The 14,436-nt window shown below is 39.3% G+C and overlaps 1 protein-coding gene across 1 annotated transcript in view; it reads right to left on the bottom strand.

Moving 5' to 3' along the window:
* The window catches only part of SLIT3 (slit guidance ligand 3), a 570,113-nt gene extending 559,421 nt beyond the window's left edge, over positions 1 to 10,692 (bottom strand). The window contains exon 1 of the mRNA XM_058174175.1: positions 9,861 to 10,692. Coding sequence (XP_058030158.1) covers positions 9,861 to 10,048 — 188 coding nt within the window. The 5' untranslated portion in view covers positions 10,049 to 10,692. The remainder of the gene's footprint in view (positions 1 to 9,860) is intronic.
* Positions 10,693 to 14,436: the final 3,744 nt, after the last annotated feature.

Genomic DNA, 14,436 nt, shown 5'->3' with positions numbered 1-14,436 from the left:
ACCCTGGCCCTTTCTGTTTCAAGATTACAGTATTGAGAGAGAGAGAAAAGAATAGTCAGTAAACATTGTTTTATGACGTTGGATGTTTCAGTTTTACCAGTACCTCAGCTAATTTCCGTCTACAATTTTATGAGAGAAGCAAAAGTCAAGTTTACAGGTAGTCCTCACCTTGCAACCACAATTGAGCCCAAAATTTATGTTGCTAAGTGAGACATTTGTTAAGTGAGGTTTGCCCCATTTTATGACATTTCTTGCCATAGTTGTTAAGTGAATCGCTTCTGAAAAACATGCCAAGAAAACTGCATATTATAATGTATATATTATTATCAGAGCAACTCATAATATCAGAGTAAATGAGTCCTCTGACTGGAAGAAACTTCAGCAGCTCCTGGCTAACATTATTTGGATTTGGGAACTAAACTCACTTGGGACTGGTTAATACTTTGATGGAATACTATCATGGAATGCAAGGTCTATATACTACACTAAGAAGTTGAAACTTCTTGAAGAAGTCATCGGGAAAACACTTCCCTAAATTCACCAGAACTTGAGATCAAATAAAAGGAAAGTTTGTTTTCTATTCTTCTTTATTCTTCTATTTTCTTTTTATTAACAGCACTACCTGTTTAAATTTATTTTAATAGGATGTAGTAGCAAGCAGTTCCCCATTATTACAGATGCTTTGAAAGTTGCCACACTCTGTGAGCAGAAGTATCTAAAGATTGTAGCTTTTAGCAACATACCGTATATACTCGAATATAAGCCGATCCGAGTATAAGCCGAGGTCCCCAATTTTACCCCAAAAACTGGGGTAAACTGGGGACTCGAGTATAAGCCGAGGGTGGGAAATGAGGCACCTACCGGTTGGGGAAACCCTCCCTCCCTCAGCTGAGAAGGCTGGCGGCTCCCCCGCCCCGCCCTCTCACTGCACCGGCAGGGCTTCCGTCCGGTAAAATGTGAAAAAAAGAAAAACTCGAGTATAAGCCGATATATCGAGTATGTCGAGGGCTTTAAAAAAAAAAAACCTCGAGTATAAGCCGTATAGACCCGAGTATAAGCCGAGGGGAAGTTTTTCAGCACAAAAAACGTGCTGAAAAACTCGGCTTATACTCGAGTATATACGGTATCTTAAATCAACTAAGAAAATGAAGACCATATAGGCTGCAGTAGCCACCGCAGAACCTGGTCATGTGCAAGATATTTCTGAATATCCTAGGGGGTTGGGGTAGAGGATAGAGACCTAAATTCTTTATCCATTGAAGATATTCTTTCTGTCTGACTGTTTCTTTTTTAGAGCCAAGAAAGAAAATATTTTTGTGGGTTTGTAAAACGCAAAGAATAGATTCTCTGTGTGTGTTCACAAAATGAATCACCATAAGGGTTTTTTCTTTCTTTCTTGTTGTTTTAAACATCATTTATGTCCTCTGTATTTAGTCTCCCCTAATGCTAGAGAGAAGTATCATTGAGGAATTTCTGCATTGTTTATTTAGGCTTACGTGTGACAGTGCAACCATCCCCATCCTTCTGGACCAATTATGGCCGACATTTAATGGCAAGCTTAAAGTAGGCCATGTAACGTTAGGGGCAGAACTCTTCCCTTTCTGCCAGTGATTTTGTTTTATAATAATTACTAGCAGATTTCATTCCAGGGGAACCCACACAACTTACTACATGCACGGCAAGCATTTTACATCAGCAGATTACAGTGGAGTTGATTGTCCTACATTTAGGGTAGAATATGAAGGGTATAACTAAGTGAGTAATGAAACAAGATAAATGTTCTATATTTCTTTCTCAGTCATGTTTGTATTGAACAATGAGTAGAAATTGCCAGACTAAAATCTTTGCTACTCAGTAGGTCTGCCATCTTCAACTTGCCAGGACTAGCTTTGCTCACATAAGCAAACTACTGCAAAAAGTGAGAATGTTTAAATAATGCAGAAGAATTGGATTTAAAGGTGGAGGAGAATTAGACTGAATTTCAGGCACAAAAAATTTCTCAGGCCAACATTTCAATTTAGAGCCCGGGAGGTGAAACTCCATTGCTGTGGGAAATATCACTATACCAAATACCTATCCCTGTTTTTCCCTTCCTCCATTCCCCTCCCCATGCCTAGTTCACCCACTGCATATTCAAAATATGCCAGAAAGCAGGTGAATGGGCCACAAAGAACAAGAGTAAGGAGGCAATAAATAAGCAAAAACTCTAACATCTTATTTTCACTTAACACTGAGTTATTTAAAGGTAAGCATCTGGTGTCCAGATTGCAAGGTAGTAACCTAGCCACAATTTATAAAGATTTCACTTTTTATCTTGTGCATAATTTCCTTGAGGCTATAATCTTTGAGCAGAATACAGCTTTGCATCTTTAGATACACTGTAATATATGCATTCATTCGTATTCCCATTTTGCAGCTTGAAAAACAGAGGTGGTCTATTTGTAACCACAAAATGGTCTGCAGCTTTCTAGGAAAAAAAAAAAAACCTTTTGGAATCTGTGGAGATTTTCAATAGAAGTTCGATAGTAAAATAACAAGGCGCACGCGCGCACACACATGCACACACACACACACACACACAAGAGAGAGAGAGAGAGAGGGAGGGAGGGAGGGGGGAGAGAGGGAGGGAGAAGGAGTTAAATTTATATGCCACTCAAAAATAAGGTGTGGACTTGTAGCTATTACGTTATAGAATTTCAGTTAGCGCTATCTAATAAAAGAAAAAATCTTTGCTTGATTTCTTGAATATTTCACTCCTAGTCCAAGTACAGTTTTTTTTTAATATAGAATAGAATAGAATAGAATAGAATAGAATAGAATAGAATAGAATAGAATAGAATAGAATAGAATTTATTGGCCAAGTGTGATTGGATACACAAGGAATTTGTCTTGGTGCATATGCTCTCAGTGTACACAAAAGAAAAGATACCTTTATCAAGGTACAACATTTACCATACAAATGATGGCCATACAAATGATGGTCATAGGGTACAATTTAACCCTTAATGATAGCAACAAAAAGTTACAGTCATACAGTTATAAGTGGAAAGGGATTGGTGATGGAAACGATGAGAAGATTAATAGTAGTGTAGATTTAGTAAATAGTTTGACAGTGTTGAGGGAATTATTTGTTTAGCAGGGTGATGGCCTTCGGGAAAAAACTGTTCGGGAACAACTATGCAGTTATGTCAGTCCAAAAACTTTTCATGCTGTAAGATAAAGTAGGAAGCTGACCTAGTATTTTTTCCCCTATACTGTTTTCTACAACACTCCTAAGCTTGTTTACGGAGAAGCAAATTTCACTAAACTCGGGCATAATACGTATTACTGAATGCAGTTTTTATCTTTTATGATTGTAAATCTCCCAGAGTTACCTTGAGATTACCATGGACAGCCTAGAAACATTATAAATAAATAAATAAATAAATAAATAAATAAATAAATAAATAAATAAATAAATAAATAAATAAATAAATAAATTTTCAACATGAATCAGAAACAGCCAATTTGTAACAAATTAGTATGAGGGCTGATTAGGAATGAACGTTGTGCCCAGTCCAATTTTAACAGCAAACATTAGCAATCAATAACTGCATTTCAAAAGAGAAACCTTGGGATCCAGACTTTAAGTCTCATAGAAGGTCTGATAGAAGCTTTCAAGGTCTCCTAGCATCTGTTCCTTCACAGGAAAAAGGCAAAGGAGGATCCAAATGAAAAAAGTAGTGTTGGGATGAAGCCCATTTCTTTTTTAAGATTATGCCCATATCTAAATGGGCATAGCTTGTGGAATGATATTGCTTTCATCATTGTGGCAAAAACACAAGAATTTGTAGGTGCCAATATTTTTGCCACAATACGTATTTCATAAGCAGAAAAACCCAAAAGACAAATCTTACATATTTGAAGCACCAGTAGTCCTCAACTTAGTTCATTTAGTTACTGTTTGAAGTTACAATGGCAGTGAAAAATGTACCTTACAAATGTTTTTCACACTTACGACCACTGGAGCAATCCCCGTATTTACATGCTAAAAATTTGGTTACTTGGCAACGGGTTCATGTTTATGGTGGTTTCAGTGTCCCAGGTCATGTGATCACCTTTTGCGAACTTTGCATATCTGTGTTACTAACTTAACAATTCCCCTGATTCACTTAACAGTGGCAAGAAATATGGTAAAATGGGGAAAAACTCACATAAGAAGTGTCTCACTTAACAACAGAAATTTTGAGCTCAAACGTGGTCGTAAATCAAAGACTACCTGTACAATTTTTTTTTACTGCAAATAGGTACAGATGACTATACTATACTGCAAATAGGTACAGATGACTGTACCAATTTGACATACAGCCACAGTTGGGATTGGATTTCAGTGATTAAAGTATGTGATTGTTAAGCAAGGCATCATGGACAACATTTTATGACCATTTTTACTGGAGTTCTTAAGTGAATCATGTAATTGTTAGGTAAAGCTAGGGTTAGGGTTAGGGTTAGGTTAGGTTAGGTTAGGGTTAACCCCCATTGATTTTGCTTGTTGGAAGCAGGTTGGGAAAGTCACAAATTGTAATCCCCTGGTTGCAGGGCATTGCAACCATCATAATGTGAACTGGTTGCCAAGCACCCAAATCATAATCACATGATCACAGGGGTGGTGCAACAGTCATCACTTCAAGGACAGGTATTAAGTCACTTTTGTAACTTCATTGCTGTTGTAACATCAAACAGTTGTTAAACATCTGGTCATAAGTCAAGGACTATCTGTATTGATTTCATTTTTTAAAATGATAAAGCAACCAAAAGCGAAATAGCTGCATTACCCAAGAGCGTATAGAAGTCTAACTAAGATTTGTACTGACCAAATTCATCAAGCAGAGCTAATGCATATCTTAGTTTGTAAGTAGCCTGCTTTAAAAAGTAAAGGTTCCCCTCGCACATATGTGCCTTTCCTGATTCTAAGGGGCAGTGCTCATCTCCGTTTCAAAGCCGAAGAGGCAGCGCTGTCCGAAGACATCTCTGTGGTCATGTGGCCGGCATGACTAAATGCCAAAAGTGCATGGAATGCTGTTACCTTCCCACCAAAGGTGGTCCCTATTTTTCTACTTGCATTTTTTATGTGCTTTCGAACTGCTAGGTTGGCAGAAGCTGGGACAAGTAACAGGAGCTCACTCCGTTACGCGGAGATTCGAACCACTGAACTGCTGACCTTTCGATCAACAAGCTCAGCGTCTTAGCCTCTGAGCCACCGCGTCCTAAGTAACCTGCTTAAAAAGTCACAAATACATTGTAAAGTCATTGTTCAGAAAGGTTACAAAATGATAATTTTAAAAAATCAGTTAGAACGGATACACAGTTTGCCTAACTACTAAATGACATTTGAAGATATAGTTGAGTACTACGATGGTTATGATTTCCAGATTCCTTTTGAGCATGCTGAAAATCTCTAGGCAAAGTACATCAGCCTCACATCTACAGGTAGTCCTTAAGATATGACTGTAATTACAGTTGCATATCACAATGATTGTTGGGTAAAGTATCTCACCTAATGACACCCCCCATCCCTGCTCTCCCCAATGAATCATTAAAGTAACACCCAGGTTGCTAAGTGGACCATGGGGTGCTTCAGAAGTGGGGGAAGCCCTTGGAGACCTAGCACTGACCCAGTCCTGTCAGTCCTGGCATTTCACTACCCCTTCCTGTGCTCTGCTTCCTGATCCTTGGATTCCCAACATGCCTTTTCCCACAGGTCCCCCCCACCGCATGCCAGAGCCTTATTCCATCCCACAGGCCAAATACTGTCCTTTTCACTTACCTTTTGAACAGTTCAGAGGCCTTCCAGAGCATTGGAATGGATTGCTTCTTTATGCAGCCATATGGCATGGTTTCAGAAGCAATGATCATTTTGTCCTACCCACAAAATGACAGTCACATTTGGGTCATCACCGCACAGTCCTGCGGCTAACGTAATTTTGAAACAAGGTCCAATATAATTTTGGGGTTTCAATTGTAACTTTGAACATTCTTTAAGTAACCTGTCATACCTCAAGGACATGAGGTATGCACTGCAATAAGAAACATGCATGTAGAAACAGTCTACATGCAATAAGAAACTGGCCTTTTGCACTGTTTACTTCAAAGATAAGTTCCACTCAGTTTAGTATAACTGATTCAAAAGTAAGCCTGAAAAAAAGATTGTAGCCTAATATAGGTTTGTTTCTAAGCAAGAATGGATATTTTTTTCAACCATAAGCAATATGCTAAATTGTAGGTCTCAACACAATCATACATAGCACTTAACTTAGTTCAGACAAGCCTAAATCTGAAATATATTTATATTTCTTGCTTCAGTTAAGGAAAAACAGAATTATAACAATACTTAGAGTTTTAAATGCAATTTCCAAAACACAAACTTATATACATTAACGCAGCAGTAAAAACCTGGCTCATATTAAGTTCTTCCAATAAAAATCCTTCCCATTTTGTTAGTGAAAGCTATGGGCCATGTAAAATTTTTCACATGATGTGCTGACATGAAACATTATCGGATTTGTTTTCACATGTCTGAGACTGGTAAAATCTTGATTGCTCTTAAGTGATTGTACACAAAGGAACCCATGGGTGACTGAAAATCTGTGGACATGATTTTTCCATTGGCAATACTTTCAGCTAGTTACAATCCAAATCTATGCATTTTCTTAGAAGCAATGCACAACAGAATTTACTTCCATGTATGAGTTTGTTAGATTTCCTGAGTTATGTATAATACTGTAACAGAACAATTAAACTCTCATTTCAATTAGTATTTCAACAGTTTTGTATACAAAAGTGCATATTAAGCCATTAGACGACTCCATTATTATTATTATTTTTTTAAAAAACTCTCCTTAGATCATCTAAAGTCACTCTCAATAGAAAGCTTATCATATATAGGGTATGAAAGGTACAAATATTAATGGTAATTCCATGACTTCCAATAAATTATTACCCTTTAAAAGCATTAAGTTTTCTCTAGGCTCTATAATTTGATAATGGACATTCTTTCATTTAAGTAATCATCCAAAGCCATGACTTCGAAAACAAGGCTTGTCAATACCATTGAGTTTTATTCAATCCCTAATAAATTAATAGACTGGTAGTCTTCTCATATGAGAGACAGTCTGATGTACCAGTACCATGCTAGAAACTGGAAGATTGTGGGTTCTAGTCCTCCTTTAGACACAAAGCCAGCTGGATGACCTTGGACCAGTCACTCTTTCTCAACCATAGGAAAGAGGCAGTGGCAAACCACTTCCGGAAATTTTGCCAAGAAAACGGCCAGGACTACTCAAGACAGTTGCTAGGATTCAGCAAAGGCACAAAAACTCAAAAAAGTATTTCCATAGCCCCACAAGAATAAAAAAAAGATGAGTTAAGAAAACAGATCAGTTACCTGTTTTCTATTTAACTTTGGATAGAAGTTTAGAATTAAAAGGTAAAGCTCAAGTGCTAAGTATTCAGAACATTTCTTATTGATCTTTTTATAAGGAAAGGAACAAGATGAACAAATGCTTTCAGAAGATGTTTCTTCCTTCAATCTCAGACTATTGACCTTGATGAAAGCCACATTAACAAAAGTCCAACTTCTAATAGGAGAATAGGGCAGAGTGCTAAGCTGAAGTGTGTCCAGTACCTTTGTTTTTGGGTGAACATAGCAAAGCATGGTTCAGATAGCTATCAACACACCCATTCCCTTTATTATTTAACTTTGAAAGGTATATGCAAAAATCTAATATTTTACAATCTAATTCAGATTTTTAAGTATGGGCACTGAGTGGACATTCATAAGTATACAATCCACATGGAACTATAACTTTCTATTTTAGCCATCTTTTCAAAAGCATTTTGAATCTATAGAATGATGCCCTCAACTGAAGTTTAACATTTTGTACCAAAAATATCTCAAACTGAAGAACTATTTTGACTTGCATTTTAAATGTTTGAAAGCAGGGAAGAGAATGAAGGGGCCCGGTGCAATTATTATGAAATTAAACTATCTACTAGCCTTTCTTTTCCTTGGACAATACTTGGCTGTTCAATATAAGCTTTTAAAATCTCTGGCATTCCATGTAAATAAGACTTATTTGACTGATATGTCTGGATGCAACTGACCCTGTTAAACACTAGGAAAGTGGTTTCAAGTGTATTTCTAGCCGAAATGTGCACTGAGTTCAGTATTTTAGATTATGTGATTGGAGCATGTAATTATGACCTGTATATGTGTTGTGGTAATTGAAAGCTAAGTCATAAGGACATGCATTGGAAGTAAATCCCAATGGAACTTATTTAGATGGATTAGACAAGTGAGTTACAGAATACCTTTCCTTAGAACCAACCAATAATCATCATGGAAGCAAGACCTCGGGCTTATCTTAATAAAGGCAGATGGGTATTTTACTGACACTACGGATTTAGTCATAATTGATTAACTTGTCAGTTAAGGTAGGAACACAATACGGTAGAGCAATGTGTACAATATATACAAACTTCATGTTAGTCTATTAAAGACGACAAAGGCATTCATTACACACCATAATATATCCTACTTCATTGTATGGCTGAAGTATGAAGATTTACTTTTAGTCAGCAGACCATATATAATCACACATATATAAAAACAAAGGAAGACATATTTTGTAAATTGTGTATAGCTAACATTCTAAGAACTGACCAATCAGTAAACCACAGAACTCAGACATACTTTAGTTACAGTGCAAATACTTGCATATTCATGGGATGAGTCCTTTTGTAAATATAAGCATATCTCCCTCTTTTCAAAAACTTTTGCCACTTTTTTAAAAAAATGTATATCGCTATATACACTTTTAGAGAGCAGATAAAACTTCTGACAGTCTATGCCACAAGCATATGGCAAGCATCTCTTCTGTTAACAATAACATACAGTATATTCCTAGATGAAACCAGTCATTCTGATTTCTGATATTAATTCATTAAATTCTCAAGGAAAACTGATGCCAGATTAGTTTTTTTTTTCTTTTCTTCCTGGGGTACTACAGCTACAGGAAGGCTGAAGGGCACACTTTTAACACAACCCATCAACTACTAGCAGTAACTCTCCACAGGATGTATTGTTAGCTAGGTGTGGATGGATAAACACATACACATATAGAGCAATATGGAGCTCATAAAAAAAGCCACCTGTGGAGACTAGAAAGGCTGAGCGAATCCCAGGGTTTTCTCGTGAATCATTCCAGCTAGCAGAGAGCAGCCTTGCTTTGAAGTATGCCCTTTGCAATTGCTGTGGCAAACTCCTCTAGCTGGGCCTGAGAATGGGTTGTCTTCCCAGCTGCAGTTTCCTGGATGCCCTTTTAAGAGGTTGTGGAGTGTTGAGGTGGAAATGCAAGTATACTAGCCCAGGATTCTAAGGAGACATTCCAGGGAGCATCATGTGGGAAAATGCCAAGCATAACTTGTTGCATGTGCTCCACTGCCCAGGCTCTTCTCTTTCCCTTAACATTTACCCACAAAGGCTAAGGGATTAAACCTCAAACCCACATATATAAACAGAACAAAGGCTCTTTATCGGGCATTCTCTTCCTTGCCAGGAAGCTGATGGGCAGCCTTATGGATCACCATCCCCAGGATATATACTTCAGGGCCATTATGCCTGCTCGATTTGGGCAAAGACGGGATCAAGCGTAGAATCACCTCCACCCCCACCCATCCCAAATCTCGGGTTTCCTTCAGTTCTTACCAGCGGGGTTGTCAAACGCCTCACAGGGAAAAAGAAAGTCTTTCCAAGCAACCTGCCGGCGTTTTACCCGCCGCTTCCTGCTCTTTCCCCCTCCCCACCTCCGACCGGTACTCACACTCTCTCCGCATTCCTGGGAATGCCTCGGGGCACCGTTTTAAGTCCCAATCCGTGACAATCCACGCCGGATCCCGAGCAGGTACATTTACTGGGACACGCTTCCGTACCAGGCAGCCAAAGCGCCACGCTCCACAGAACCCAAAACAAACAGAGGCGCCCCGAACTCTCGTTGCCCGAGCCCAGCATGATCGGCGCCTCTTTGGATAGAAACGGGCAGAAGCGAATTCAAAAAAGAAAAAGAAAAAACTTGACTCCGATCCCGAAACCGGCGCAGGAGCCAGAACAAGCAAGCTCAGCACCGCCGGGGGAAACGGGATGATGCTAGGGAAGACATCTCTTTCAAATTCCCGGACGGGTCTCCGCTTTGCGCCTACACCCTCAAGGGAAAGCTTCGAGGGACGTCCCGGTTCCCCCCTCTTGGCAACCGAAGGCACAACCTGCCCAGCTCAGCTCTGCTCTTCTCTTCCTTTGCGACTCCAGGTAATCGACCGGTGGAGGGAAAGACGGGGGAAGCTCAGCAGCCCCAGACCCTCACTCGACCGGCCAAGCCCGCCGCGCACAGCATGGCCCCTTGGAAACCAACGGCGGCCGCAGCAGGATCCAAATCCCAAGAACGGAGCCTGCAGAGCTGGAGGAGACCCGGGGGCGCTCGCAACCGGCCGCCTCTCCATGGACTGGGCACGGCAAAACAGGCGGACCCGGGAGACGCGGGAGACGCCCCCCTCCCCTCCCCAAAATAGAACCTTCGCCGCGGATTGGCGGCCGCCCTGACTGACGTCACGCAACTTCGGAACTTCGGCAGGGTAGGTAGGGCAAAAGTTTGAAGAGCGGCGGCGGCGGCTGCCGCCGAGAGGAGTGGTGATGCACGAAGAAACGGAGGTGGCTGGCTTCTTCGCGAGGTGGCTGAGCTGCACCGAGGCATTGGCAGGGCTGCCCGATCGGGCTTAAAACGAGAGAAGCTCGTGGAACCTGAAAAACTAACCAGTGGGTTGCTAACGTAACTCTAGCGGTTTTAAGAAAAAATGCGCCGAGTATGCACAAAAGTACTGCTGCGAGATGTAACTGTGATCATCATTCGCATAGCTCTTGATAGCTGATTTGGACCCTTTGATGTCTCATTTTACAAATGATCGGTGGTACCACCGGCTGCCAAAACACTAGTGGGCTGCCAAAACACTAGTGTGCAGGAAGAAGACACAGGAAGCTTTGACTGTCACTTTGGCTGTGGTTTTAGTGAAGCAGGTCTGGTAGCCCTATTCTTCTATGAGGGCTAAAATTCCTTCATAAGGCGTTCTTGCTATAATTATTGCTTACATTGAAACAGGATACAGACACCAGGTATTTTTGGCTAAAGAACAAGTTCCCAAATGGTGACTCAAGCCTTGTCTTCTATAGGTAGCATTTACTGGATCTTTATCAAAGGTTGCCATTCACGTTCAAGTACTAAAGCTTGTTCTGTTAGAAATTAGTCATTTGCCAATAAATATCCCTTTTAATTTGCAGGATTAATATCATTCATTCATTAATTAATTAATTCATTCATTCATTCATTCATTCATTCTGGCAATCTCATTTCAAAGGGATTTGAACAGCTTACATCAAGAATCCTGGTTCAAAATTCAACCCAACCCTAATCTTAATGTACATTTTGATTCCAAGTATTTTATTTCAGAACTGATTCCCTGTACTGAAACTTCATGGCCTGAAAGTTTGACCCTGGGTATGTCCGAGAGTGTACTCTAACTTTCTGCCAGGTCATGTGATATGCACACCTGCGCAGGGACAAACACAAAAAGATCTTTTTACACTCTGTTTCTGCTCATCATTATCAGCAGTTCAAATCTGTTGCAGTTTTCTTTTGGGAAACCCTGCTAAGTAGTGACTGTTTTCACATGACATGCTTACCCCAAGTTAAAAACATGGTTTGCTCAACTAAAACAGTTTTCTGGATTTGTAAAATCAATGAATCATACAGCTGGAGTTTTCACAGCACATTAGGCTGAAATGTAATTGGCTAGTTTGTGGTTCACAGTGTCATGTAGATACACCCAATGAATTGAAGAGAAAACACACTTCCAGATAGGGATCTATAGGATCTATGCTAATGAGGCCTAATAAGAGTTTTAACATCTAAACTAGTTGGGGATTTTTTTGCTGAGCCTAGGCTTCCCTAAAAATTTTGTTGATAGACAAGCTGCAGTGCCTCCAGCTTTGTTCTTTATCTGTAATATAAATAATAATATAGTATTTATATATTGCAGCAATTAATAAGATCTATTCAACCTTGACTTACAGTATTTGGAAAAGCTATGTAGGGTTGGCCCTGGTTAGCTCTTGGATAGAAGATAGCCATCCAATATTCCTAGGCTGTCAACTGGACCAGAAAGCTGAACAAATTCAATATTGCAGTAGAAAAAAGGAGAAAAACAGCTTTGTATTAATGCCCAGAAACTTTGAACTAAAACTGGATGTGGTCATCTGAAGTTGAGTTCATCTCACAGAGAACCTTATCTTTAGCAGTATTGACCTGGTGAACAAACTTAGCCTAAGGATAAACTGGGATAATATTTTTGATGTGATTTGTGGCCATAGGAAAAAGAATTGTAGTAGTGAGCATCATGTAGCCCTTCCCTCCAGCTTGCATGGCCAGTGATGGAAGTTATAGGAACAAAATGTGAGATATAATTCGTTGTCCTTCCATGAATTAGATATTTTTTTCCTCTCTCCTCATTCTTTGTTCTTTTCATTATATGTAGCACCTTCCTGAGTCCAACAGTTTGCAATATCTTTCATCTGTCCAATCTTTCATAATGTTCTTGGAGCAAAGTAGACAAAAATCTCAAAACCTTTCTGGAAAAAAATGAGTTCCAAGTCTAGCACACAGAATTTCAATGGAGTGCAAGAAATTTAGCCCAACTTTATCCTGTCAGGGTGCATATTTTCTCAGACACTACAAGGCTTTTCAGACACACGTTTATAGTTAACAGCACTGAGGGAAACCACCCAACATTTTAGCTTGTTCTATAAAATTCTCAGGTTTCAGAACTTTCATGAAAATCACATTTTGCTTATTTTTCCCCATTCTTGTACCACCCTCTGGTGGTAGAAATGCTTTACATTTTTAACCAGACATAACTTTCCCAGTTGGAGTCATTTCTCCAAGACAAGCACAATGACTCCCAATTCATTTAGACAACTTTCTTTTTTCCCCCATTTCTTTTTTTTTCATTGCTTGGAATTACATCAAGACAAGCTACATTTCAGATCATGCAATTCAGGGCATTAGGTTTGTATTGATGGATACATTTATATAGTTTCCCTGGGGATAACTATTAATTTGGAGCAGCAAAAACACTGCTGACTTTTCACCGAACATGATGCCCACCTATGGTATTAAATACACAACAAGGCTGTGAAATCCTTGTGGGTACGGCATATTTCCAGATAGGATGTTTGAGATAATACACTAAGTCTCAAAGGAGTATAGTTCTCTGAAGAATAAAGGGGAAATTATACAGCAAACTACTTCCAGTACAACCTGAAAACTCATTTATTGAATTAAAAATGCAATGATGATAAGGGGAGACATCTTTAAATTCCATTACTTACAGGACTGCCTAAAAATAAGAATCTTTTTTTTATCTTAGAATTTACGGAGGAAGATGCCACTGCTTCCTGAAACCTTCCTTCAGAAATGTGCTTTCTTTCTACAAAACTGCTTGCTTCAATTAGAGTCTTTATGGGGACTTCAGCACTAAGGAGGCTTCCCCTCCCCTCCCCTCCCCTCCCCTTCTCTTTATTTCCCACCCCACTTCATTAGGTCAAATTTAAGACTCTCTATTCAGCTCCACTCTAGCAATTTACAGCATCTTCTACACTTATCCAATCACTGTGACAAAATATTAATAAAGGTGGATAAGCTTTACATTGCTTCAACAAAGGATGGCAATGCTATCAAATGTTTTAAGTCACTAATAGTCCCCATTGCACCTTTTCTTGCAGCATCTTAAAGCAATGTACTTTTTTCTCCCTTACTTTTTGTCCCTAATCCAATAATCATTCAGGTGTATGGAGGAAAACCTGAAATAACTCTTGGCACTATATTATAATTCATAAGCTTACTGTCTTGAATGAGAAATGTGAGTTCATTGGAGCCTTTCAAATGCTGCATTATGTAAGTCGGATGTTACCTCTCTATATGTGGAGACTGGGCAATTGTCCGTAGAACCTTTCTTTTAAAACACCATGCATGCAAATGTACACATAGGATGCTTGCGATGTGCTTTAGTGTCACTGCCATTTCTGCTCTTTTGATTTCTTTGGAAGGAAAGAGATAACTTCTTCCAAGTTCTGTATTTCCAGGCAAGACCGATATCAGTAAGACTGTTAAAATCAAAGCCAAAGTATGGTTACTACATATTAATATGGCAATCCTGGATATGGATTTCATTTAGGTAAAAGGGTGTAAATAATTGATATTAATCCTGCATATAATCTTCTGCAGCATGGTGTAAACTGTAATTGGGGTGGGAGGGAAGTCAGAGTTTAAATTTAAAGAGGTCTTCTCAAACTGG

The sequence above is a fragment of the Ahaetulla prasina genome, chromosome 2 (genome assembly GCF_028640845.1).
Source record: "Ahaetulla prasina isolate Xishuangbanna chromosome 2, ASM2864084v1, whole genome shotgun sequence".
Classification (NCBI taxonomy): Eukaryota; Metazoa; Chordata; class Lepidosauria; order Squamata; family Colubridae; genus Ahaetulla; species Ahaetulla prasina.
Note: the sequence above shows the minus strand (reverse complement) of the source record. Positions and strands in the feature narration are given on the sequence as shown.